Source organism: Cryptomeria japonica, chromosome 9 (assembly GCF_030272615.1).
Source record: "Cryptomeria japonica chromosome 9, Sugi_1.0, whole genome shotgun sequence".
Taxonomy (NCBI): Eukaryota; Viridiplantae; Streptophyta; class Pinopsida; order Cupressales; family Cupressaceae; genus Cryptomeria; species Cryptomeria japonica.
Genome location: NC_081413.1, coordinates 304,961,975 through 304,987,844, shown reverse-complemented (window position 1 = coordinate 304,987,844; position 25,870 = coordinate 304,961,975). Strand labels below are relative to the sequence as shown.

General features: G+C 37.4%; 1 protein-coding gene across 1 annotated transcript in view; it reads left to right on the top strand.

Moving 5' to 3' along the window:
• The window catches only part of LOC131079592 (uncharacterized), a 94,757-nt gene that overhangs the window by 49,298 nt on the left and 19,589 nt on the right, over window positions 1-25,870 (top strand). Inside the window, exons 3-5 of the mRNA XM_058017587.2 lie at window positions 23,143-23,206; window positions 23,348-23,477; window positions 23,627-23,768. Coding sequence (XP_057873570.2) covers window positions 23,143-23,206; window positions 23,348-23,477; window positions 23,627-23,768 — 336 coding nt within the window. The remainder of the gene's footprint in view (window positions 1-23,142; window positions 23,207-23,347; window positions 23,478-23,626; window positions 23,769-25,870) is intronic.

The following is a 25,870-nucleotide window of genomic DNA, read 5'->3' as shown; positions in this document are numbered from 1 at the left end:
TGATGTTTAGATAGTTGGTCTTGCTCTCTGTCACGTTATCTTGGCAAGCTTTATTTAATCCTGTGTCTGCGAACTTCATGCCCTATCATCCTTTGCTTTATTACTTTTCTGCTGTTCACTGCGGACTTTGATCATCTTGTGTCATGTTTTTATATTGTCCAATCCTTAGGCGAACGTGGACATTCTCTTTCCAAACTTATCTTGCTTTTCCAAAGGCGAACTTAGAAGACCATGTGCCATGTTTTCTTGACCAAGGATAGGGTGGAGTTGATGTGATGCTTGCCAACTTTGCTTTGGCCTTTATAACTTTCATGCCTTGCTGAATTTGTATATGCTCAGAGGCTGCTTGCTTTATATTTTCTTTTTGAAGGTTTTGGCTTTGATCTTTGCTGCTGACTCAACCCTAGTGCGAATTTGATTAACCCATGCTGCCTTTATTAACTTCAGGTCGGAGTTTATCAATATTTGGACAATCTTTGACATGGCTTGGGCGAAGTTTGAAGTCTGATTTCCTTTCCTTGATCTATCAAAGATCGAATTGGAATATGGTCTACCATCCTTTCTCAAAGCTTTGGCGGACTTGGATGATTATGTGCCATGCTTTTTGTTTGTCTTAACTTCCTCTCCATGTCTTGAGCTAACTTTGATAACATTGAGCCAATTTTGTTTTGGCTTTGAAACCCGTGGATATGCAAATTTAGATTGCTTTCTTCTTGCAACCTTTGAGGAAGTTTTTCCAATGAACTTTGTTTTGTGCTTTATACCTTATCTCCATGGCGGATTTTATTTTCTCTATCTGAAATCTGATAATCTGATCAGACTCTTTCATGTATTGAAGCTGCTCAGTTTTGGCGAATTTTGACATCTCCTTATGCTTGGAAGCTGTTTGGCAAATAAAGAAATTTTCAATGAAGTAAAAACTATGTTTTATAGCTCCTTGGCGTCTTAGAAGTTTCCATGCTTTATGTTTTCTTCTAGAAGGTGATGTCATAATGTTTTAATTCAACCCAAGCGAATTTTTCCTTATTAGCTTCTTTCTAGAAGGTGAACTTTGGGAAAGTTTTATTTGTTTCCTTCTAGAACTTAGCTTTCTTCTAGAGTGTGAATTGGATGAAGCTTTATTTGCTGGGGCAAACTTTTTTTTTTCTTCTTTTCCTTGAAATGCCATGTCATCATACATGTCATTGCCAACTTGGAAGGCTTCTAGGCAGACTTAGACAATCATCTTCCATACTTGCCTAGGCAAACCTTGCATCATCCTTGCTTATGCCTTGGCAGACTTTTCTAACCTTCTTACAATCTAGCATGGGCAGACTTGGATGAGTCTTAGACATGTTATTCCATATCTTGGGCAGACTTGGACAATGGTCTTCCATACTCACTTCACACTTTCATGTCTTAGCTTATTTTCAACTTCATTATGCTTGATTAATCCCATGTAGGAGTTTAATTAACTCTTGCCAAGAGTCAATTAACCCTTGGTAGGAGTTTAACATCTGTCGGGCAATTTGTTTGGACAACTTCCTTATGTCTTGGCGAACCTTGATCATGCTTGGATATTTTGGGCGGACTTGACTGATCATCTGCCATTCCACTTGTCTGACCTTGAGCCTTGGCGAACTTGATTGATCATCTGCCATCTTCATTTCTTCAACTTAGGCGAAATTTTTAATGTGCCATCTCCTACTGCTACCTTTATACTTGATCAACAATTCATCTGTAACGAAACCCTAATTAGGCTTTCGACTTTGCTTTTTGCACTTGGAGACCTAATTTTTGAAATCTGAGAACATGGGCACTGACCATATGGCCGATATTCTGGAACAAAACCCTAATTAGGGTTTGCATTTTTCTTTTTACCCTTAAAGACCAAATTTTCCAATTCTGAGAACATGGGAGGGATGAAATGACTTGAGGAACAAAACCCACATGCCACTTTCAAAAAGCAGAAAAAAGCAAAAAAGCAGAAATTTCTAAAAATAGCAAGTTGTCAGAAATGACGCAAAGTAATTGTGATCTTCATCCTTTAGACCTTCTAAGCACTTTGACAACATTCATACATGAATTCGAGCATGATTTCTTAACTTGGCTCGGGATGGCCTCAGAAACTCAAACTCAAAACTCTCTTAGAAAATGGACTTATGAAACTGCAGAGCTAGGACAAAACCCTAAAAAAGCGAAAAACTGGGGCCCCCATCTGCGATGGGGCGATGTGTGAATTAGGTCACAACAGGTAGCATGTATGGTTGATCTTCAAAACATCCAACTCTCATGTAAGTGAAAGTTGGGAATTGTAGGAACAAGCATCCATACTCGTTCACCTTCTTCCAGGCTGCCTTAGACAATCTATTGTTCCTAAGTGTTTTATCAAACAAGCAAATGAAATGACCAAAGAAGGCATCCTACACCCTCGTGTAGTGAATCCTACTGGGTCTCAAAGTGAGTTGCTCAAAATATTTCCATACTGGTACTAGTGATCTGTCACCTTTGGTGGAAAGATCGGGGAATTGTCTGAGTGACACTGCTATGTACACTAAGTAGGACTTCATGTAGAAGGTGAGGGTGGTTGGAACTTGTGATAGCTGCTCGCACAGGTTGTCACTGATAACTTCACCCCAAAACATATGAGATTGCCCTTTCCTCATGACTACAATATACTTGTACATCCAGATCTCAAAGACATTGGAATGTTTCAATCCCATTATTCTGCTAAGAAGTGTAATAATATCGTTGACTTCCTCAATGAAGTAAGATCAATACAACTCGGGCCATCTAGAGAAACAAGTCCTGGGAGTCTTGAGCCATTTAGAGTTAATATGCCTTTTGCAATTTGACCTCTTCTGGTTATAATAATCCAGAGCATTCTTCATAGAGATATCTGCATACACAGGGGCAGCAGGAACCTTGAAGATCTTGTTGATAGTCTCTGCATCCAATTGGATAATGATATTGCCATCATCATCTTTGATTGTCTTGGATCCTATGTCAAAATGAGCAGCGCATGCAAGCACAAATTCTGGCTCTAAGGCAACCACTGGGAAAGTGGAAACCAAATGGATCTGACTATTCAAGAGCAACTGCATACCATGGCTTGGTGATCCCTTTGCCCTTTCGAGAAACTCAAACATGTCAACATGTCCAATCTCTGTGTCTTTAATATCGTCCACCAGAGAGCTCACTTGAGAAGGAGCAATCTCGTTTCGATACTTATCATACTTGTATTTCATCTTCTTATTGGAAGGAGATATTGGCTCTTCTGTCATCGAACAAGAATCTGCAACACTGCGATGGAAACTCAAAAGAGTTAAGACATCTTTAGAAGCTATCGGGGATGGCATAACACTTGCTTGGAAAATCAATGCTCAACCCTAAACCTATTTGGATACTTATCATGAAAAAGAGTGGGCAAACTTAAAAGATGCTTTGTGGATGTGTCTTGGAAAATGACAAGGGTGGAATTCGGATCTTGAAGGATGGTCTGCAAGTGAGATTGACTTGGAATGTGCAGGTGGGAAAGCGCGAACTTGTGGAAAGGAGCTAGGATTTTGATTTGTAATTGGATCTCTGAGATCCGAATACAAGTATACACAATAACTATTTGAATGGGAAAAATGAATTTGCAACTAGAAGCTCGAGATCTGAAATGCATTTTGCAAGCTAGGGCAGCATGTCATTGAACACGCAATCGAGTCTGTGAGACTTGAATGCAAGTGTGCAATGCACAACGAGGAAAACTTTAACATTCTACACTTGAAATCAGGTCCTTAGGACCCGATTGCAAGTGAAAGTGTCTTGCATACGGATGATGAAAAGCTTGCAACACTTATTACAAATAGATATGATAAAGGCAATAAGTGGAAGACTTGCTATCAGGTAGGGAAACATTTCCATATTTGCACTTGTAGTTGAGTCTTAAAGGCCCGATTGCAAGCAAATGTGACTAGCATTTATAAGTGAAAGATATTGATAAGCTTGCAATCGGGTCTCTAGGACCTGATTGCAAGTGATTATGGTGAAAGTCATATAGCAAACTTACAATCGAATTTTAAAGGTCCAAATGCAAGTCCTCATGAATACAAAATGGGGGGGGGGGGGGGAAGATTTGTAATCTGGTTTGAAATACCCGACTACAAGAAAATGCGAGAGGAAAAGCATTGGCGGCACTAGACATGCGTAGGAAAAACATGCGTATATACGGATCAAAACGATTGCAAGCGTGGAACAAAGAAACTCGCAAGAATAAAATCACGGCCTTAAAATACATTGCTTGAATGTTGAAACCCTATGGCACAAAGCGACTAAAAACACACAAAAACAAAAAACACGACTAAGCACATTCATAAAGGAAAAAGATTAACAAGAAAATAAAAGAAAACATTGAAGAACATACCTGGAAAGATGGAAATCGCCCATTTCTCAAATACAACTTCAAAGATCTAAAAGAAACTTAAAATGATCTCCTCAAGGGCTCATATAAACGATTTGGAAAGAAGACTCCATGTATAATGCAATCACTGCATCATTAATGTAACTCCTCCCCAAGAATACGGGCTTGAGAAGCATCAACGCAAGCAAGGGAAAACACATTTCTCTTTCCACTTACAAAAAAAGAACTTGTAGTTGGGTTCTAAACCCTCGACTACAAGTAAAAAATGTCATTTAAAAACAACCAATCCACATGTAATCGGGTCCTAAGGACTCGATCACAAGTTAAATTATTTACTTGCAATGCTAACAAAAAGCTCCTGCCACTTGCAAACAGTCACATAAAAGCCAAAATTACACACAAAAGAGAGAAAAAGACAACCAAAAAAGTCTAAAAACTTGGACAAAAATAAAAGAACACACACATGACTAGATGCATACCAAATCGAACTTTGGCCTTGAAAAACATGCCTTAGAGAAATAAAAATATAAATTTTAAGGGACAATTATAGGGGTTGCCTCAAAAATGAGGACAACACTCAGGAGAAGGGGGCAACCCTCTTTGCATTCGTGGCCAAATGACCTGCAAATTATGTCAAGTTTTTTGTGGGTTAGTTAGTAGAATGACCATTAAGGGAGGGTATTAAAGTAATTTTGTAGCGTTTCTATAATGGTCATTCAGTTAGGATCTTTCCCTTTCGTAGTTAGTTTCTTTTTAGTATGTTTCTTTTCGTGTTTCTATTCTCGATCATTTCTATTATGGAAAGATTGTCTTGTAATTTTCTATATAAGGAGTATTCCTCTCCTTAATTAATTAGAATAACATCGAATTATCATTTCATGCTCATAGGTCTAGTTTTCCACCAAGCGATTGTGGAACCTTAAAATGCATGAACGTAAAGGGCGACTCACAATTCTGTCCACAACTAACTAAACAATTTTGTTTGCAAGATGGCACACACAGTAAACCATTGACTGTTGACAAACACAAAAGAAAGAAGTTTGGTTGATATAGGCAAAAGGTACACCATTGGTGAGTCAAAAGAGGCTTGTAACTGATGGTTGAAGATATAATGAGATCTGCGAAGAACAAAACCCAAAAACAACTTAGGGCACCTATAAATAGATGTGACATACAACATGATGGTTGATGGGGATAATTAGAAAAGAGAAAGTAGCATACAAGGTATGTATCCTAATCTTAGCATGGACACTTGGCAATCATTTAATATATTATATTACCGACAATGGTGATGGATGTCCTTTTGATGAAAAAACCACATGATAGAAATGAAACATTACCATGCAAAAAGGAATTACCATTCAAAATGCAACACTTGAGAATTGAAATGATAAGTCATTGTATAAATAGAGGAGACAACAGCTCTTTATATAGAGATTACAAGAGGATCTTTCCATAACAGAAACAATCGAGAATAGAAACAAAAAATTAAACATTCTAAAAGAAACTAAATGACTAACTAGGATGACCATTATAGAAATATTACAATATTATTTCAATACCCTCCCTTAATTGTCATCCTATTAACTACCCTACGGAAGATTTGACATAATCTGTAGGTCATTTGGCCACGAATGCCTAGAAGGCTGCCCCCTTCTTAGAACGTTCTGTGACATGAGCCTGTTATTGAGACCCTCCTTGGTTCTATAGAATTTCTGGATATGACCAAGTTTACCACAATCCTTCCAACATGATGTTGGGTAACAAAGCTATCCCTCTCGCTATTCACAGATATGGAAACATAGATCACCTACTCAAAAACTTCACAGGCCTAAAAGAACATGATTTTGCCAAAAATTGTCAAAAGAAGCAACACTCATGATTTTGTGAAAAAACCATTAAAAACTTTTGTAGATGAACAATATTTGCCATAGAAACCCTAGGTGTGACCCAAAACAAGCTGCAAGAAACCACGATTTTATGCAAATATCATCAAAAAGAGCATCACGATTTTGTGGAAAAATCGGCAAACCCTCGGTGCGATGCTGAAATCACACAATTTTGTGAAAAAATCGGCAAAAACCTTCGTTTTGTGGAAAAATGGTTAAAAACCACTAACTCGGAAATCCTTGATCACGTGAATAGAGAACCCTAAAAAAGCATAAAACATGATTTTTGTTCAAAAAAATTGCCAAAAACAAGAAATCTTCATGTACTGAAACCCTAGCTGTAGAAAATAGAAAACCCATCATGAATTTTTTTTTTTTGGAAAAAAAATCAGAAAAACCTATTAACGAAATTGCAGAAAACCCATGATTTTATTGAAAAATTGTGCAAAAACGAAGAAATAGCAGAAATCCTTGCCAAGGTCGCAGGTTGAAGGAAACACTAGGAGAAACCCATGTTGCATAATACCCTAGACGCACACTAGAGAACTCCTAGTTGCAAAACCTTGGTTGTGGTGTGCAAAAAACCCTCACATTTCAGAGAGAAAATGTAGTCAAAGACCTTCGATTAAAAATATCTGCCACGATCTCTATTAAAAAAATCCACGATTTGAAACACACGGCTCTTGTTCAGATCGTGCGGAAAAAATAGGCACGAAAGAACCTTTTTCTTGTTCAAAAAAAAGAAAAATGCGACCCTGCTAGTGCAGCAAATCACCAGTCGCAAACAGTAAAAAAACTAGAGAGGCGTAGGAAAGACTAGAAGTCGCGTAGGAAAGACCTACACATGATCTAGAAATAAACCCGATGCGAATAGACGAAAACGCGTTGCGGGCAAAAAACCCTTCTTTCATGTAGAGAACAAGTCGCACGAAAAAATCCACGATGTCTAGACTGAAAATGGAGCCACAATTCACCAAAATACTCTACAATAAATCCCTTGGACATGTGGGAAATAAGAAGACCCAGTCGCAACGAAACGACGACCCCATTTGTTGCAAAAAAAATTAAAATGGCACTTGCGATTTGATCTTCTGCGATTTTAAGAAAAACAATCTGCAATTTTTTTTAACACAAACCCACACGAATTTCACTTGCATTTCGAAAAACCCTCAAATTTCATAGTAAAGAATAAAGCCCTTGTTTTGTATATGCAAATTTGCGATTTGATCCAAGATGGAATTATATCATATATCAAGGTAATGAATTCAAAATTTCAATAAAACTATTATTGGTGTTTGGCCTATCAAATGATGGTGAAAATGATGTACTAAAATATTTGAAGAAGGTGATGAGAGAAAAAAATTGAGCTGACAATTGTGTTGGAGACATAGCAATTGCTAAGCAACATGGCATTGATGTAGATGCAATTCCAAGCATGGCATTTGAAGAGGGAGACAAGTTTTTGTTTGTTTGTCTGTTTTTTACAGATGAAAATCATGAAATGTCATTCTGATGTTTCCATCACGTACATATTTTTTTTCAATAGAAAATAATATACTTGGGCTAAGCGTGTGGCAAAGAGCGTGAATGACCAACTATCAAATGCTGCAGGACAAAGATGGTCATTTTATTGTTTCAGTAAATGACAGTAAATGTAGAGTGTCTGCTATCAATTTTTCTGCAATGTGACTGAGAAATTGACACAAGGCTGTCAATGTATTCTGCCATCAGTTTTGATTGTGAATTTATTGTAACATTATGCAACAGCTCTCTAATATTTTAATATTTGTTAAATATCTATAGCCTCTTGTCAATAAATGGTTTTTTTTCCATATTTGTTTCAGGTCTAGGAGTATTTGTTCATTTATTATTTTAATAAATCTTAGGAGTTCTAATTGTAATAAATCTTAGGACTTCTATTCAAGCTGATTTTATTTGTCATTTTGCTACCTTAATAAAATGCTAGGTCTAAGTTTCCTTGACCAAATCTTGTCCTTTTTATTTTGCAAAAGCTTTTTTCTTAAGTTTTGGTTCTAGGCTTGTTTAATAATCTTTTTAAAAAAAAATTATATTATCAAATTCTTGGAATTTAAAAGCTTCTTCCCTTAGTGGTTTTTGGTCCTATTGTTGTGACCTTTTCACACATCGCCCCATTGCAAATGGGGACCCCTTCTGTCCTGCTTTTTGTGTCTTGTTAGTTTAGGGTTTTGGCAATAGATGGCAATTTTGAGCTTTTCAGATGTCTGAGTCTCAAATTTTGATGTGATCATGCCTAAAGTGCTATTACAGTTTTTGAATTTTGAATAGGATCAAGTGCGAATAAAATGTTAAAGTCTAGGTGATCCTAATTTTGCCTAAGTCTGGATTTTTGAGTGTGTTTGAGTTTTAAGTGTATTCAAGTTGGTGATATTTTTGTGCTTGAGCATCAAGAGGTCCTTTAGGGGTTATTTTCTTGCTCATAGGAGGTAATTCAAGTCAAAATTGCACTTTATCCCGATGGAATCCCTATTTTCTCGCTCAAATTTTGATAAAATTTGGCGAAGTCCCGATGCGTAATGATGAAATTTAGCATGTCTAGGTGTTTTTGAGTGTGGAAATCATCAAATTTCCGATGGAAATCCATTAAATTGACATCTAAGGGTCAAAAATCCTGACGAGGGGCGTTTTCCCCTAGTTTTGAGCAAATTTCCGATGACCCATGATTTTCCTGCACTCAAAATCTTGATGGAGGGCGCTTTTCCCCCAACTGTCCTGACATTTGTCTTGATAGACCACATTTTTCCACAAGGGGGCCCATATTTTGTCTAAGTGTGGAAATCATCCCGATGACGCACATTTTTCCCTTGGATTGAAGTATGAACTTTAATGCAGATGAAATTGCCTATACAGATGGAGGTCAATTTTCCCCTAGGCTAGTTTGTGAGCAAGTTTGATGGATTTTAATGCGGATAATTGTCTTGATAGGTAGCGAATTTTCCCCAAGAGTGCTTATGATGATTTTTTGATTTGGATAATCATCTAGATGGGGATCGATTTTCCCCATAAGGTGAATTTTGGACTTAATGAATAAAATGAAGTGATTTTTGCTATCTAGATGGGGACCGATTTTCCCCAAAGGCATTTCTGGATGAGTTATAATGATTTTTAATCCAAAATATTTTATCCAGATGGGGGTTGTTTTTCCCCAAGAGGCAATTAAGCTAATTTGTGATGAATTTTCATTTGGATTTTTATCTAGATATGGGGCGATTTTCCCCAAGTGGCCAAATTTGATGATGTTTGAATGATTTTAAATGCAAGTGCGGTCAAATTTTAATTGTTTTTGTATTGACAAATGATTATTTAATAATCAAAAACAATTATTTAATGATTTGCGATGATTAGTAATGATTAAAACATTTTCCTAAGGCAAATCGATTTTCCTAGGCAAGTTTAAAAGGCAAAGTTTTATCCCACATTGCTTGTGTGGTGAATTGACAAGTTGAAAGCTAGTTTAAAAGAGCCTGCCCAGCATTAAAATAATATTATAAGTGCTGATTGTGATATCCAAGTGGCAGATTGGAGGCAAGTTAGTGGTTTCCTAACAAGGTGATTTTGCTCGAGTGTTATTTTGACAAGATTTTTGAAGGAAGTCACAGATTTGAAGAGCTTATTTGCCCAATCAGACCTAGGCTCTGCCATTGAAGGGAGCTACAAGCAAGCTTTGGTGGCACATTTTGCCACATTTGGCGATTTTTTGGGAGGTGGCGCCATTATTGGAGAGTGGCGACTTTGTTTGGGAGGTTGATTCCTCCACACTTTGCTCGATTTTTCTTGATATTGCTGAGAGCCATTGTTGATTGAAGGCTGCAACTACATTCTGATCAGAATTTTTGCCTTGGCTAGAGGTGGTTTTGACACCATTGTTGGCTGGAAGCTACATTTTCAGACCTGACTTTTCGTTCCCAGCCATCCCACACTTATGTGATTTTGTTAGGAGGCCATTTTGGAGTGGTTTGGAAGCATTCTGAGTTACACCATTTCTGGTGTAGGTCTGAAGCACTTGTTGCAGGTTGTCTTCAGATTGATTTTTCATTTCCAGCTCCTCCATACTTAGGCGATTTCACTTGTGCATAAGTTCTAGTGAGTTTGGGAGTCATTTGGTAAAGGTTCTATTCATTTTTACCAGCCATTTGTTTTTTGCCCAGACTTAACCATTTTGACTTTGGAAGGTAAATTTCATCGAATGTGAGTGTTTTACATGGCTGAAACCTCTTTAAATGACTGATTTTTACAAGTTGCGGGTTGTCTTCACACTTTGGGCAGCCATTGTTGGCCTTGGAAGGGTGTCTTCAGACATTGAAAAGTGAAAAATCAGATCTTTCATACCCTTTTCCAAGCATTTCCAGATTTGTGGTATAGTTCCGGACACTAAATTTGACATTTTTCTGAGTATACTACATGTGTCTTCAGACTTGTTGTGACGTCTTCACACATCGCCCCATTGCAAATGGGGACCCCCCCACTTTTCGCTTTTAGAGTGGGCAATTTTGCGTTTCTCGTGCCCGAGTCTTGGAGTTTTGATCATGCCTAGTGCCATCTAGGGTTTTTGAAGTGTTAGGATCAAGTTGCAAAAGATGATATTTTTAATGATCCTAAGTTTTGTCTAAGTGTAGACATATTGAGCGTTAACGTGTTTTTAAACACGTGCATTAGTGATTTTAAAGTGCCAAGATATTCACAGACCTTTTGGAGTTGTTTTCTCGCTCCAAAGGTATTATTTAAATTGGTTTCGCACTTTATTCCAATATTTTCCTAGCGTTTCGCTCATAGTTTTGGAAAACTAGTCTAAGTCCAATTAAATTTAAAGTCATTGAGTGATTTTGAGTGGTTAAAATAATAAAATCCTAAGGGAAATCCATATTCCAAGGGTTAAAGGGTCAAAATCCATGCTAGAGGTGATTTTCCCCTCACATTCCAGACTACCCAACCCATTCCCCCACTCAAAATCCATACTACACATGGGTTTCCCCTGGAATCCATACTGGCCACTAATTTCCCCCATTTCTCCCACTGTTTATCCACATCTGGGTCGAATTTCCCCTAGAAGTGCTAAAATTTGGCTAAGTGTCAGGATTTATCCAGACTGCCATCGAATTTCCCCTGGAGTGCAGACTGGAGTGCAAGGATAATTTCATGCCCGGGTCGATTTTCCACCAGGATTTTTGTGACAACTAAGTGAGGATTTTTGTCTGGATTTTCATCCAGACAGAGGTCGATTTTCCCCTGAGCATTTTTGTAAGGATTTTTGTCCGGATTTTCATCCTGACAGGGATAGACTTTCCACTGGGAATATTTTTGAAGAGTTTTGAGTCCGGATTTTCATCTAGACTGAGGTCGAATTTCCACCAGGGAGGTATTTTTTCAAGCTAAGTGAGTTTTGAGTGTGGATTTTTGTCTAGACACATCGAATTTCCCCTGGGGGTGATTTTTTTGCAAATTGAGTGCATTTTTGTCTGGATTTTTGTCCAAACTCATATCGGTTTTCCCCTGGGAGGTTTTTTGGTGCATTTTGATGAAGTTATGCATGGATTTTTATCCAAGCATGGGTCGAATTTCCCTTATGGGGTGAATTTTGACACTTAAGTGAATTTTGAAGGGATTTTTCAATCCCAACCCAAATCGATTTTCCCTTGGAGGTTTTATTTTGGATTTAAATTGCAATATTTTAATAAATAAGCCCCATTTTAATTGCTTTTAAATAATGATTAATGATTATTTAAAATTTAAAAGCAAATTTAATAACTTGCAATAATTATTAAATGTTTGAATCTTCTAGAAGCAAGTTAGGGTTTCACCAAGCAAGTATTTATACAAGTGTTTTATCCCACATTGCTTGTGTGGTGAAAGTGAGAGGTGAAAGCAAGTATATGAGAGGAGACTTAGCATTATTTTATTATTATTTCTGCCAGGTGTTTCCATGAAAGGTGATTTTTCTCCCTTATTGGCGAATTTTGGCAAAGTACTCAAGTGAAGTGTTGGGTTGAGGATTCTTTCCTCCTCCATTTTTTCCAGCTTGACTGTTCCAACCTCCATTGTTGTAGATCCGAGCTGCCATTGAAGACATTTTTTAGAATCTTGACATTGGCGGCATAGCTGGGAAAATTTCGATTTTTATTTGGGAGTGCTTTGTGCCGTTGTTTGGGGTGATTTTTTTCATGCTTGGTGGCTGCCATTATTTTCAGACCTTGTTGGGTGCCATTGCTAGGAGTGATTTGACCTCCATTGTTGGCTGTGAACACGTTTTTAGAATTATTCTTCATTGCCTAGCTCATCCACACTAAGGCGATTTTGGTTAAGGGTTGTTTGGAGAAGTTTTCAGTGCATTTTCAAGGGCTGGCATTGTTGTTACAGTTTGAAACTCCATAGTTGCAGGTTGTCTTCAGACTGATTTTCATTTCCAGCCACTTGCCAACTTGGAAAATTTTACTTGGGCATCATTTCTTATGAGTTTTTTGGGCATTTGGTGGAGCTTCCATTGCTGATCTAAGTTTGAAACTCCATTTTCAGATTTGTCTTGAGACTGAGATATTTTTTACCAGCCCTTTGTTTGTGCCCAGATTGGACAAACTTCACTTTGGGAAGGTGAAATTCATCAAATACAGGTGTTTCTTATGACTGCGACAAGCTTAAATGACTAATTTATTAAAGTTGCAGGTTGTCTTCAGACATTGGGCAGCCATTGTTGGACCTTGGAAGGGTGTCTTCAGACTTTAAGAACTAAAAATCAGACTTTTCCATACCCTTTTCCAAGCATTTTCAGAATTGTGGTATACTTCCGGGCACCATTTTTAACATTTTTCTAAGTATACCAGGTTGTCTTCAGACTGAAACTTCATTTCCAGCCACATAGTTGTGCCCAGATATGACCATTTCTGAGTTTTGAAGGTCAAAATAATTCAAATGCAAACATGTGACATGGCTGTGACCACTTCCAGCCATTGATATTCATCATTTTCAGTGTGTCTTCAGACTTTTTGGAGCCATTTTCAGTCTTTCAGAGGGTGTATTCAGACTTAAGAATCAGAAAATCAGACTTCAATACACCATTTTCTGAGTATTTTTAGGCATTGGAGGGCGTATTCAGACTTTGTCCTCAGAAAATCAGACTTTTATTACAATTTTGATATAAAAAAATCAGTCACTTTCTGAGTGTTTTCAGACCTCCAAGTGATATTTCCAGACCTGGACATTCATTTTTGGGCTCCAAATACTTGATTTTCTGAGTTTACATGGGTGTCTTCAGATTTAGCAATTATGATCAGACTTATCCTAAGTCTAAAAATCGGTTTTTCTTAAGGAAGATCTTCCAAACTTTAATCCGGAGCTTCATATTTTCCAGAATTGGTGTTACAATTTTCTAAGATTACCTAACATGCTGGGACAAAATGTCAGGAACAAAGTCTTGATGGTGTCCAGATTTCCACTCCATGGAATGGTGATCCAGTCAACACAAGATTTTCAAGGACAATGAGTCTGGATGAGGATCGGATTTCCACTGCAGGGCGAAATTACAAAGGAAGGAAGTTGTCCAGATAGGCATCAAATTTCCACCAAGTGAAGAATGGACAAGGATAATGCGGATGGTTTTGAGGAATGATCAATCCATATGTGGATGAATTTCCCACCAAGGTTGAAGTTAAGTTTATCATATAGTGTTTGATTCAATGCTTATTTGTTTTGCAGGACTGTTATGAGGAAAGGAAGCATGATCAAGGCTTGAAGTGAAGGAGGATGCACACAATGCGGATAAGGAAGATCAATACTTCAAAGATTGGATGGGGATTTCCGGACAGAGATTCCAGAAGGTGAAGATGAGGACTAGATCAATCATGAAGAAGACTTCACCTTGATGATGAATAAATGAATGAAGGCGAGTTCGAGACATGAGCACAAGGGATTTCATATCAAGAAATCCGGAACTACATCAAGGAATTCCAATGTCAAAGTGCGTCAAGGAAGGATTTTAGGATTCCAAGATTGGGAAATTTTCCAAACATAAGGAGGGAACAATTCATGGAATTCCTTAACATAAGGATGGAATGCAAAGTATCATAAAGGATTCCAAACATTGTGAAGATGAAGAATGTACAAGGCAAATTGATTAAGTGTGCAACGTAAGCTGAGGTGGCATCCTAGTCACCATCCGTTAAATCAGAGGGTGCCAAGTCAACATTCATTCAAGGAGGGAATAGGTGACACATGGCGCTACATCAAATATTATTTATCTTACCTACCCTCGTTTCTTATTGGCCAATGTAATGGTGGTTGTACAAACCCTAATTAGGGTTTTATCTTGTAATCTTGGCCGTTGATCTTAGATCAATCTGGGCCATCCATTTTGTATGAGACTCTATATATGCCTCCTTGTCTCTCATTTGTAAGGGAGAGTTTTTGTAGAATTGTTGGTATATGCTACAACTATTTGAATCCTAATCATTGTTCAATTGTTGGTGATTTTTCTCTTCAAATGTTGTATTTGCATTCATGGTTCTAAATTCCTCCAAGTTAGATTAGAATTTATTTTCATGTATGTTAGATTGAGTGAAAGATTTGTTGAATTTATTTGTGTGGAATCCTTAATCCATACCACTAGCCTCTTGCTGCCGGTAAGTGCGCCTTGTGTGGTTGACTGGAGTTTGAGTAAGCATAACTTCGACTATTATGCGTCCGTTGACAAGCATCAACTTGGATGGTGTCTACGTTTGATGGTAATAGTTTGAAAATCATTAAGTATACAGTAGATGATTGCACTAAGCTTGTGTCAATACCTGATTGTGAGACCTTGCCTGGTTTGATTCCACTAGATCCATTCATCATTTCCTACATTCCTAGGTTTAGAATAGATTTCCTGAACCCTATTCTTTTTCCCCCCTTTTTAGTAAGAAATAAATCCAGAGCCTTATTGATAAATCTTAAGTTGTCAGCACACCTATTCTGCATCATTCATGATAATCCAAGCATTTGCGTAAGTCCCCAAGTGAAACACAACAATTCACATCAACCACTGAACTTACCCACTCGTCAAGACCTGACATGTAGAAACCTTGGAATCATTTTAGTTGATCTCATTCTTAGCATCTGAGGTGATTTTGTTCAAGAGAGGGTAAATTACCTTGGTACTTTATTCTGAAATGTTTTGTGCATAAAAAACACATCAACAAGACTTTATTATGAAATTAGACCTTATGCAAGTCTGAAATTTAGGATTTCATGAGGGTTTTAGACCCCATTCTTGTCAAGTTTCCATTCTATTATTAGAATTCATGATAAATATGGATAGAATTCTTGATTTTAGTTCCTAAATTTGTCTAAATCATGAAAAATCAGAACTTACACAATTCTGAAAATAGGATAATTTTCCATGATATTGACTTTGGAGTTTCGTACAAGTACCATGTCTAAATCCAGAATCTGTGTAAGGAAAGATCAATTGAAGATAGTGCATGAGAAATTCTATCCAGATTCCCAATTGTCCTCCCGATGGAAGGGAATCACAGACACGAACATGGAGTTCCTGAAGATGGAGCAGATGTGGCAGAGAGTGTTCAGAATGAGGAACCAGATTCCTTCTCCCCTTTCCGCCAATATCATGAAGAGTGGCATATATCATGCCATTGGGTTTCCTCAATCCATACAGTGCAGTGAGCTTGTTCTGGAGTTTGCTAGGCATTACAATCCAATTTCCAAGATGATCCGAACTCCCAAAGGGATAACTATTGCCTACCTCGCTGAAGATGCAATTACCGAAGTAGTTGGAATTCCCTGGAGTGCATATATGAAAGAAAGAACAAAGGATGAGTTTGAAGCAAAATATAAAATGAAGGCAGATGCATGCAAGACAATTGTGAACAAGGAATGGATGATTGAACCAAGGCCTCATATCATTCCAAGGCACCTAAAAGACTTGTGTACAGATATCAAGGATGAATACAACGACCTGATATTCCTGCTCAACTGAGTGATGGGGATGCCGCAGGGTGCCTTGTTTGAAGGATGGATGTTCTATTTTATCCAAGATTGTATAAGAGGAACAATGATCAATTAGGCAAAGATTATCAGCGAGAATCTGGATTTTCAATTGAGGAATGTGGAGAAGACTAGGTTATTCGGCATGACTTCCTATCTTGTATACTACTTGTAGGATTTGTCACATACAAGGGATTAATATGCAAAGGCGAAGTTGGGAATGGACTAGAACAATACAAAAGTTATGAATGTTATCCACAACTTGATATGCATAGAATTGAAGACTACAGGAGGGTGAATGATGCTTTCACCATGTATATTACAAGAATGTTGCAAGGCAGGATCCACAAAAGGTTTGCCAAAGCAGCAACAAAGCTAGTTGAGAAATATGGATCACATACCTACGGATTTAGGGATTCAAATCCGCATCTTACAAACTTCTTAGGTATCCTACAAACAAAATGATCCTACTTGAGGTAGTGAGACAACTTCTAGAATTTGATCTCATCCAGAAGGAGAAGCATAGAACAGGGATGACTTTTCTTATTGCAATAGGGAAGAGTTTAGATGTGTGCCACATTGCCACAATAGCTAGTACAGTGATTGACGAGCTTGCATTTTATCGCCTTGGAAATTACAAGAACAAAGATAGATTTGATCCGCATAAGAGTGTTGAAAGGATCAAGGGAGAAAGATTCATACACAAGGTTGACATTGAGGAATACTGGGCTAATCTTATGGATGAACAAGCAGTAAGAAAGAGGATGTGGTCCAGAATGTCAGTTGATTTCATGAGGAATTGTGAGCGTTTTCTCATTTCGGATTAGATAGTGGCAATATGAGATTGAAGTGAATAAACCCATCCTTTTGCCTAATTGGTTATAGCCAAAAGTAGTAGATTTGAATGTGCTCATGAGAGAAGTTGTTGATTTCTCCAAAGAGTGGGTATACAATTATATGAACAAGTTGATAGATATGAGCGTTGCTTTCACTTATGAGAAAATGAAACAAGAGGAGTCTTCTCTTGAGGATGATCAAAGAACAATCAATGATGTGAGGATTCATGCAGATGAGGAGACTCATGCGCCTAAACGAAGGAAGAGTATGCCTGGAGAATCCAAGACGAAGGGGAAGGAGATAGTCAACAAACAAAGAAGAAGCATAAGCCTAGCACTCCTTTGTCTCCCCTTAGTTCCTCATCAGTGAAGGAGGTGGATGTACCAGAAAAGAGCAAAGAATTTGAACAATGCTCCAATACAGTGATTTTACCAAAGAATGTTCAGGAGTTACATGCCACAACAACATCGACACTACGACATGAAGATGAAGAACAATTGGGATCTCCCACTGTCCAGTTGGAGGTTAGTTTGGGCAATAATGTTTATAATTTGACTAAAGAAAAAGAGGAAGATGATGATTTTATATCTGCATTGAGGGGACTTGATTGGGAAATGTGTCTTGATGATGGGATGGAGATTTCCACCATTCCCAATTGGTTGCTGCGAAGCATGGAGAAAAGGAAGATGATAGAGACACAACCCATTGATGACATTGATGACTATTTAGCCAAGAATAACAAGGAGAAAAAACCAAAGAAGGCTAAGATATTTTCAAATACAGCTAGAGATGAAACATGTATGTGGATTGCACAGGTGGCTATCCCGATGGGTGATGTGACTAGAGATACGGCTACCCCATGGATTACTAGATCACTTCGATTAACCTTGGATGAACTACAAAGACACAGGAGTTCCAAGAACTCGATGATACTGTTTAGGCAATCAATGCAAGATTGGATAGGGAAATTGAAAAGAAAGATATGTAAGAGGTTGAGAACATGAAGCTTAAGGAATATATTGCAGGGATGAGGCATGAAGATCCCACCTTTGTCTTGCCTATTGCAGTTGATCGTGGATTTCACTTTGATCATGAGGTAGCGAGGAATACACAGGTAGAGTTTGGTAAGTGGATTGAAGATGTGTCAAAGCAGGCAGATGATTTCCTTAGTTTGTCCAAGCATTTGACAGGACGTCAATGCGTGCATTCAGGATACAATATTTGGAAGGAGTTTGGGATGATTTCCAGCCTATACAGGAGAAGACTATTCCTTGCCTCAAGGTGTTGAAGAATATTCCGATGCCTATGTTGATCCATGAGGGATACATCTATGGTTTCTGGGGTTGGTATTGTTCATTGGCAATGCGGAAATCTACTTATGAGCACGCAAGGAAGGATTGTGCAAAGATGGAAGGATTGACCCAAGAGATTCGATCCAAAATCCTTACATCTATAGAAGAATTGTTAGGGGTATATGTCAATGCTTCTAGTGGTCTACACTTAGAAGAATTGAGAAATAAGATGAAGTTCATGTACTTCAGCTAGTTGGATTCTTTGAAGAAGAATCAAATTGATGATTTGGTTTCCTTGCTGATTCATGTCCTTAGTTCACAAAAGCTTATGCCAGATTGGGAGAATACTTTGGATGCTACTAGTTTTTTGCTGATTGTAAGTTAGTCTTGTGTGGTCAATTGGAATTTTATTGAACTTAACTTCAATTGTTGCACGTCCATTGTTATGCATTGCCTTGATGGTATCAATGTTTGATGGTAATAATTTGAACATCGATGAAATCTACCTTAGATGATTGCACTAAGCTTGGGTCAAATTGTTCAATGGATGGTGAGACCTTGCCTAGTAGGATTCCATCAAATCATTCATTGCCTCTTGCATTCTAGGTTTTAGAATAGAATTCCTAAACCCTATTCCTTTGTCCTTTAAAAAAAAAAATCTTTGTTAGATTAGATTGAGCTCAATTGCAAAATCTTAAGTCATTGGCATAACTTATTTCAATTCCATATCCATGAAAAGATCCCTAAGTTCGAACAATTATGTAAGTCCCCAAGTGAAAACAGCATATCACATCCCAAGAACTGACTGTCGAAACCTTGGAATTGTCTTAGTTGATCAGATATTTAGCATCTGAGGTGATTTTGTTCAAGAGAGGGTAAAATACTTTGGTATTTTATTTTGTGTTCGTATGTGCGTAAAACACACATCAACACCTACCAAAGGTTATCCATTTTAAATTCCTTTCAAATGTTACTTACATGTCAACATCCTTCACTCTTTGAAATATTTATGCCTGTCTTCCTATTTGGGAATGAGTTTAGTTCAAATTTTGCGTGATGACAAATTTGTTGATGTGTGGTGGTGCCTTCTTGGTATTTGGAATCATTATATATCCTGAATTGTTGTGTTTCCTTTAGATTTGGGCTTAAAAACTTGTGTCAAAGTTCTCTGCTGTTTCATTTTATGCAAACCTAAGAAATCACTATCATAGATCATGAATTCCCCATGGTGCTGTTAAACCTTAAATGTTAAAATTTTAATTCATCTCTGTCCTCTTGCCTTTTACATCAAGATAATTCAATGGAATCTTTGAAATTTGGTGAAGGAGCTTTGAACATAGTGTGGGAGGAATTAAAAGGATTGGATGCAAACAACAAAAGGTACTTTGATAAAGGATCGGTCCTTGCTTCCTTGGCAGCCATAATTATGGAAATAGGGGATACCAGGCTTTTTACAGACACAAATGTGTACAAACACTACTCGGCCTTGTATCTTAATATTAAATCTGCCATTCATGTGGACACTTCCCTTGATCAACTAGATGTGGAAGGTGAGATCAATGACAAACTATGTGATTCATATTTACGAAGAGCCTCTAATTGTTCAGAGTGATGAGGGGACCATCAAAGATAAAATATTTATGGTTCCTCTGATAAGATTTTGGCAGATTACATACAATGTAACCTCCATAGGATTTATCAGTCCCTCTCCTTTCATATATATCATGCAGCAATGGTTGAATAAACAGGCTGCTACTTATGCATTGCATAATGTCTTAGAAGGTTGGGTAGATATCAATACAACCTTGCCATTGTTAGCTTCTCCAATAAGGCATAACATTAGAAGCCTCAAGGTAGATTTGAGAAATGTAATGGCTCTAATGTGTTGACTCCCTGAACAGAGAGACACTGCTAATGCTGAGGATTCTTGGGTTCTTATTAATATATGGGATTTGGGAATCCCACACTCAAGAATTGGCTGATATTACTCTATTCTATCTAGACAAAATGATTAATGAATAGAAGATGGAGACGGGGGCCTTCTATATGAATTCTTACTTTGTCAATTGTCTTTGTGCTCATTTTTAGTGGGATCTTCTGTGCATGATGTTCAGTTTATGTGTCTATCCATGTTCATATTCTTGTGTTCCACAAACACACTGTATTGACTCCTTTGTATTCAATGATTTATGGCACACCTACCCCCAAGTTGTCTGAGGAAACAATGCACTTTTAGAGAGCGGCGAGGGATGGTTTCTATGTCAAGCAGGGTACCTTTACTAGAATAGATGGTTTGTTGGAATACCTACACAGGCTGGCAAGACATATCCCCGACTCATTGTTGATAAATGAGTGGCCTATCTGGTGTGCACAAGGGTCTCTGGTCTGATGAAGTCAACATGCTAATAGATCTGCCTCGTATACAAGTAGGTTAAATTACTTCCTGATAGTCACTTCGAAGATTTTTCAAATGTTAATGTGTGGCTGCTTTCTCATGGTTATAAATTAGACATAACATTACCTTAGGTGAGGGATTAACTTCAGCTATGATGATTTGCTACAGTTCTTTGAGGTGTGGCCATGTCTTGAAGTATAGAAAGTCAGTATCTTGGTGTACAACTTGAAAGTAAGTTGGGCAATTAATGGAGCAGGGATGGATTTGGTGGTCTGTTGGTTTTGAGTTGTGACTCGGTGTAATATGCTTGTTATATGATACAGTAGTTTGATATGAAATTCATTTTATTGCTTTTCTTGGTCATGTAACTCTCATGTAAACAGCTGGATGAAGTTTGAGATAAAATTGCAATTTAGATAGTTACAATAAGGGAGTGAAGTTCAAAGGAATATGCCTTATCATGAACAATACTAAATTTCACTTAGAAGTGTATCCTTGATGAAGACAGTGATCAGGCTAAATATCATGGAAAAACAAAGGTTTTAAAAGTCAATTGAATATAAATTGAACACCAGTGACACTGTATTGCCAATTTGGGTAAAGTTTGTTATACTTTGTATGTATGGTGGTGGCTGAATTGATTTAGCTGAAAATACTAACAGCCATGACCATGGTTATAAGACTTCGAGTCAGCTAATACTCAGCAAACTGATTTTTTGATTTGGACTTGGACTCAACACTCAGACTTGACAAAGACACTCAACAAATTGAAAAACTGTGAAATAGAGGGATTTTTTAATGATTTAAAGCTTTTACCACGCACCCTTTCAATAAATCAATTTTGAAGACATTAATTGTAGCAATGAGAAGCTACTTTGATCACATGCACAAGTATAAATCAATCAAATGAGTGCAAAAGTGGATTTCAATTGAAGCAAACAATATTTTTAAATATACAAATATTCTCAAGTGTTTTAGGTGCACAAAACTCATGCATTATAATATCCATGGCATCAAAAACAAAAACTACATGGAGTCATTAATTGTAGTCGAGAGGAAGTCATATCACTCGACCCAACATCACTAGCATTCCATTTGGCCTAGCCCAAAATGGTTCTCATGTTTTTTTTTAAAGCTAGAGTGGGGATTGAGCACAACAACTCCCAATGGGGTCAAGGGGCAGTGCCTTGTGTGGGGGTTTGGGGGTAGTTTCCTTAGCAAGATAGGGTGGTGTTGAGGGGCAACACCATAGGTATATTCTTTGTCACAATATAGAGTGAGGTTGAACGATGGAGCTCCAACCACAAAGCCCAAATTAAAGCCTTTGAGATCACACAAACCTTCGTGACACATCCCATTTTTCACAATTTTATTGCTTTTAACCAAGCTCCAAAACCTTCAAAAAACACGAGTGTCCAAGCCATTAAGAAATAATTAGGCTCTAACTATGTTAGCTAGTTTTGTTTTAATGGGTTGTATTTTTGGTTGACTACTGTTTTCTTCTTCTTGATTGTGCTTGCAATGAAGTGAATATAATTTTGAAGAGTTAAAGATCATTTTACAAGTTTTAGGTTCAAGCATTTTGAATGTTTTAAAATTTCCAACCTAAGTGTCATGGACAAGTTTTGTTTTGATCAATTTGCCTTGGGACTTGTCAAGTTTGGGTGAGTCTTGTACCTATGGCCACGGCGTTAGTTCCCTAAGGCAACAAATTGCATACCCCTTGCTTGAACTAGTTGCCTGCATTTCATCAATGCATAATTATTAATAAGTAGAGATAGTGTTGTACACATCTACAATTTTAGTTACCTATGGTCTAACTATGACCTTGTTGCTTAAGCCAGTCTTATTCAGGTCACTGGCCCTTGTCAATCTGAGATAATGTGGTGCACAACCTCAATGCTAGTTTTGTATGGTGTGCTTCTTGCTTGTACTAGTTGCTTGCTGGCTGCCAACCCTGTTGAATTTGAGAAGATACAATAGAGACATATAGATATAATAAGGTGACTAGAATTTATTCTATACAATTGGTGGTTATAATCCTAGTACAGCATAACAACACCATGTATGGAATTTATTCCTTGTTTCATTCTGTATCTGATTTTATGGAGTTTTGCAAAAAACTTATTCTTTTCAGAACAAACTCCTTACCAAATGTCTCAATATCAAGAAAATAACAATGTAAAATTTTTATTTTTGTCGTCTCTTTAATATCGTTGGGTATTTAATGCATGTCAGGTTTTTCAGGTTACTTGTACTCATGTTTTCTTTCTTTCTTTTTTTTCCTGAATTACTAGTAACTAGGATGTATCATCTTGGTTTCAATTATTGCAGTTCACTGCGTCACAGAATTTTTTATGCAAGGGCTACTCGGCTTCGTTGGCCTTGCAGATGTTACGTATGTATAAACAGTGATTTTCTTGATTTATTCTTGAATTTCTAAGTTGAAGCAGGATTTATAGTTTTTAAATAAAAAAACTGTAGAGAAAATTTTGTATTTTGTTTGTGTCTCTGAGCTGCAATTGCTTTGGTCTTTCAGTCCAAGTTCATATCTTCTACATGTTGAAGTTGTCAATCTGCTTCTAGTGGCCATGTCCACCCAACTCCATTCTGGGCCATCCCCTGGGCCAAAGGATATACACCCATTCATTGATGCTGCAATGATGCAGGTATGAATTTTAATGATCTCTTCCTTAAGTGGTATCCTAGTCAATGTGTTTTCTTGTATTTGTTAGCTTGTTTTTGAGTGTTTCTAGCAATGATTTTAAGGCCTCGATTCAGTCTCTTTTTCTAAATCTTATTTCATATGTTTGTGCAGGAAAGTACACTCGTAGGTCCCTTTGTTCGCAAGCTATTAATTTCATATATTGCACGGTTAATAGTTCCATCAAATGCTATGTACCTAAGTATCTCAAAAGGCAGTCAGCCAGGAGTACTACAAAAAGTTGGCTCTGCAGCTGGTATGGTTATCTATTGAATTTCTACTATTTTATAAACATTGAACTGTAAACTGGTTAATTTGATTTTTATTCCTTATTATGTTATTATGGTTATCTAGCAATGGTTTTGGGTTCACCATAGGATGGATCCTGCTCCCCCATCCTCCTTCACACCCCCAAGGTTTGGTATGCTGGGTGCATATGTATAAATAGTAAATACTCATAATTTGCAAATATAAAGTAGTAAGTACTAATAATTAACAGATTCAATGTTAAATACCAATAACTTAGACAACTTTTAACTCCAGGTATGATAACTCCCAACTTTTTGTTAAATTTGAACCAGAATAAATAGAAAGCAGAAAACTAAACTTATAAACAACACAAACACGAGCTTATCCTGGGAAAACTCTCCACCTGAGGGTGAAAAACCCAGCCCACTCAAAAATTAACTTTATTATATCTCTGAAAATGAATACAACTGTTGATAGTTTCAGATTACTAGCAATCACATTAAGATAAGTTTGATTCTCTACAAATCAATCGTGACAATGAAGTCAAATGATACATCTCATATACATTCTATAAACCTTCATAAGACTGAAAACTTTGAACACAGAAAACATATAATATTACTGATCTGACAGACTACATACACCATGTTCTCAACTCGCTACAAGACAAACGAGAGAAGCCAGCAATATATAACTATCCATATGCCGAAGAAGAAGAAGAGCCACAAAAATGGAAGGGCGATGAATATAGAGAATCGGAATTGCAAGTGAAGAGACTCCACGAAGGAAGAGGAAAAGACACCGACAGCTACATCTTCACCAACAGCCACATAGACGTGAAAAGTTACCGACAGCCACAACTTCACCGACAGCCACATAGACATGAAAAGTCACTGACAGCCACAAAGACATCTTCACCAACAAAACATGAAAAGAAAACGGAAGCCAATGAACCGAAGCAGGATAAATAAAGGTAACTGAATCCACAAGATAAATAAGAGATGTTGCATCTTGGATCTCTATCGCAGCTATAACTTCAACACTCCCTCTTAGCAAGAGAGAGATCTTCATTTCGTCATCTCATGACAGATACATTCAGCTGCAACCAAAGAAAGTTAACAGAGTCTCATCACAAATTTTATTCAATAAAGTTGTTATCTCAGCATAACAATATTCACCATAGCTACTCCTAGAGGGTGAATGAAAACATAAATAGAAATCATAAAGTCATACACATGACTTCCACCATAGCTACTCCTAGAGGGTGGATCAAGGGATTTCACCTCGAACTTCTCTCGCAGAGAAGAACTCATTAACCAAGGGATTTCACCTCAAACTTCTCTCTCAAAAAAGAACTCATTAACAAGGGATTTCACCTCGAACTTCTCTCGCAGAGAAGAACTCATTAACAAAATCTTTAAGACAATGAGGCTCCTGAAATGTCAGACTCCCTTTGAAGCTGGAATGTCAGGCTCCCTTTGAAGCTGAAATGTCATATTCTCATTTTAAAATAAGAAACCTTTCGAATTTACATTAGACCTTGGATCCTCTTGAGGTGTCCCTATGTTGATTTCTGTAGAAGAAGCTAGATAAGAAGACCTGAATTTGCAATCTCGAGCAATGTGACCATATTTGTCACACCTATAACATTGAATGTGGGATAAGTCCTTTTTTGGTTCTGAACCATGATCTGATTCTCTGTCTCTATCCCTCTTTCTTCTTTTGCCTTTTTCCATAGAAGAATGAGTAACAAGGACTTGATTTTCCATATCATGATGATTATGTCCAATACCTCTCGCCTCCAATTTGCATTCCTCTTGAATACAATCAGCTCTCAACCGATCAAACTTGGGTAGATCATTTATACAACTAATACCTTGAATGAAAGATTCCCAAGAGTTGGGAAGTCCATTCATGGCTAACATCACCAAGTCTTTATCAGCAAAAGATTCTCCAATTGCATTGAGCTGATCCTTTAACTCTGTAATTTTCGTGAAGTATGAAACAACTGATTCTTCTTTATCCATTTTAACATGCAACAGTTGACGTCTCAGGGCTAGAGCTTTGCTGGTGTTGTTGAATTTGTATAGGTCCTTCAGAGTCTGAAAC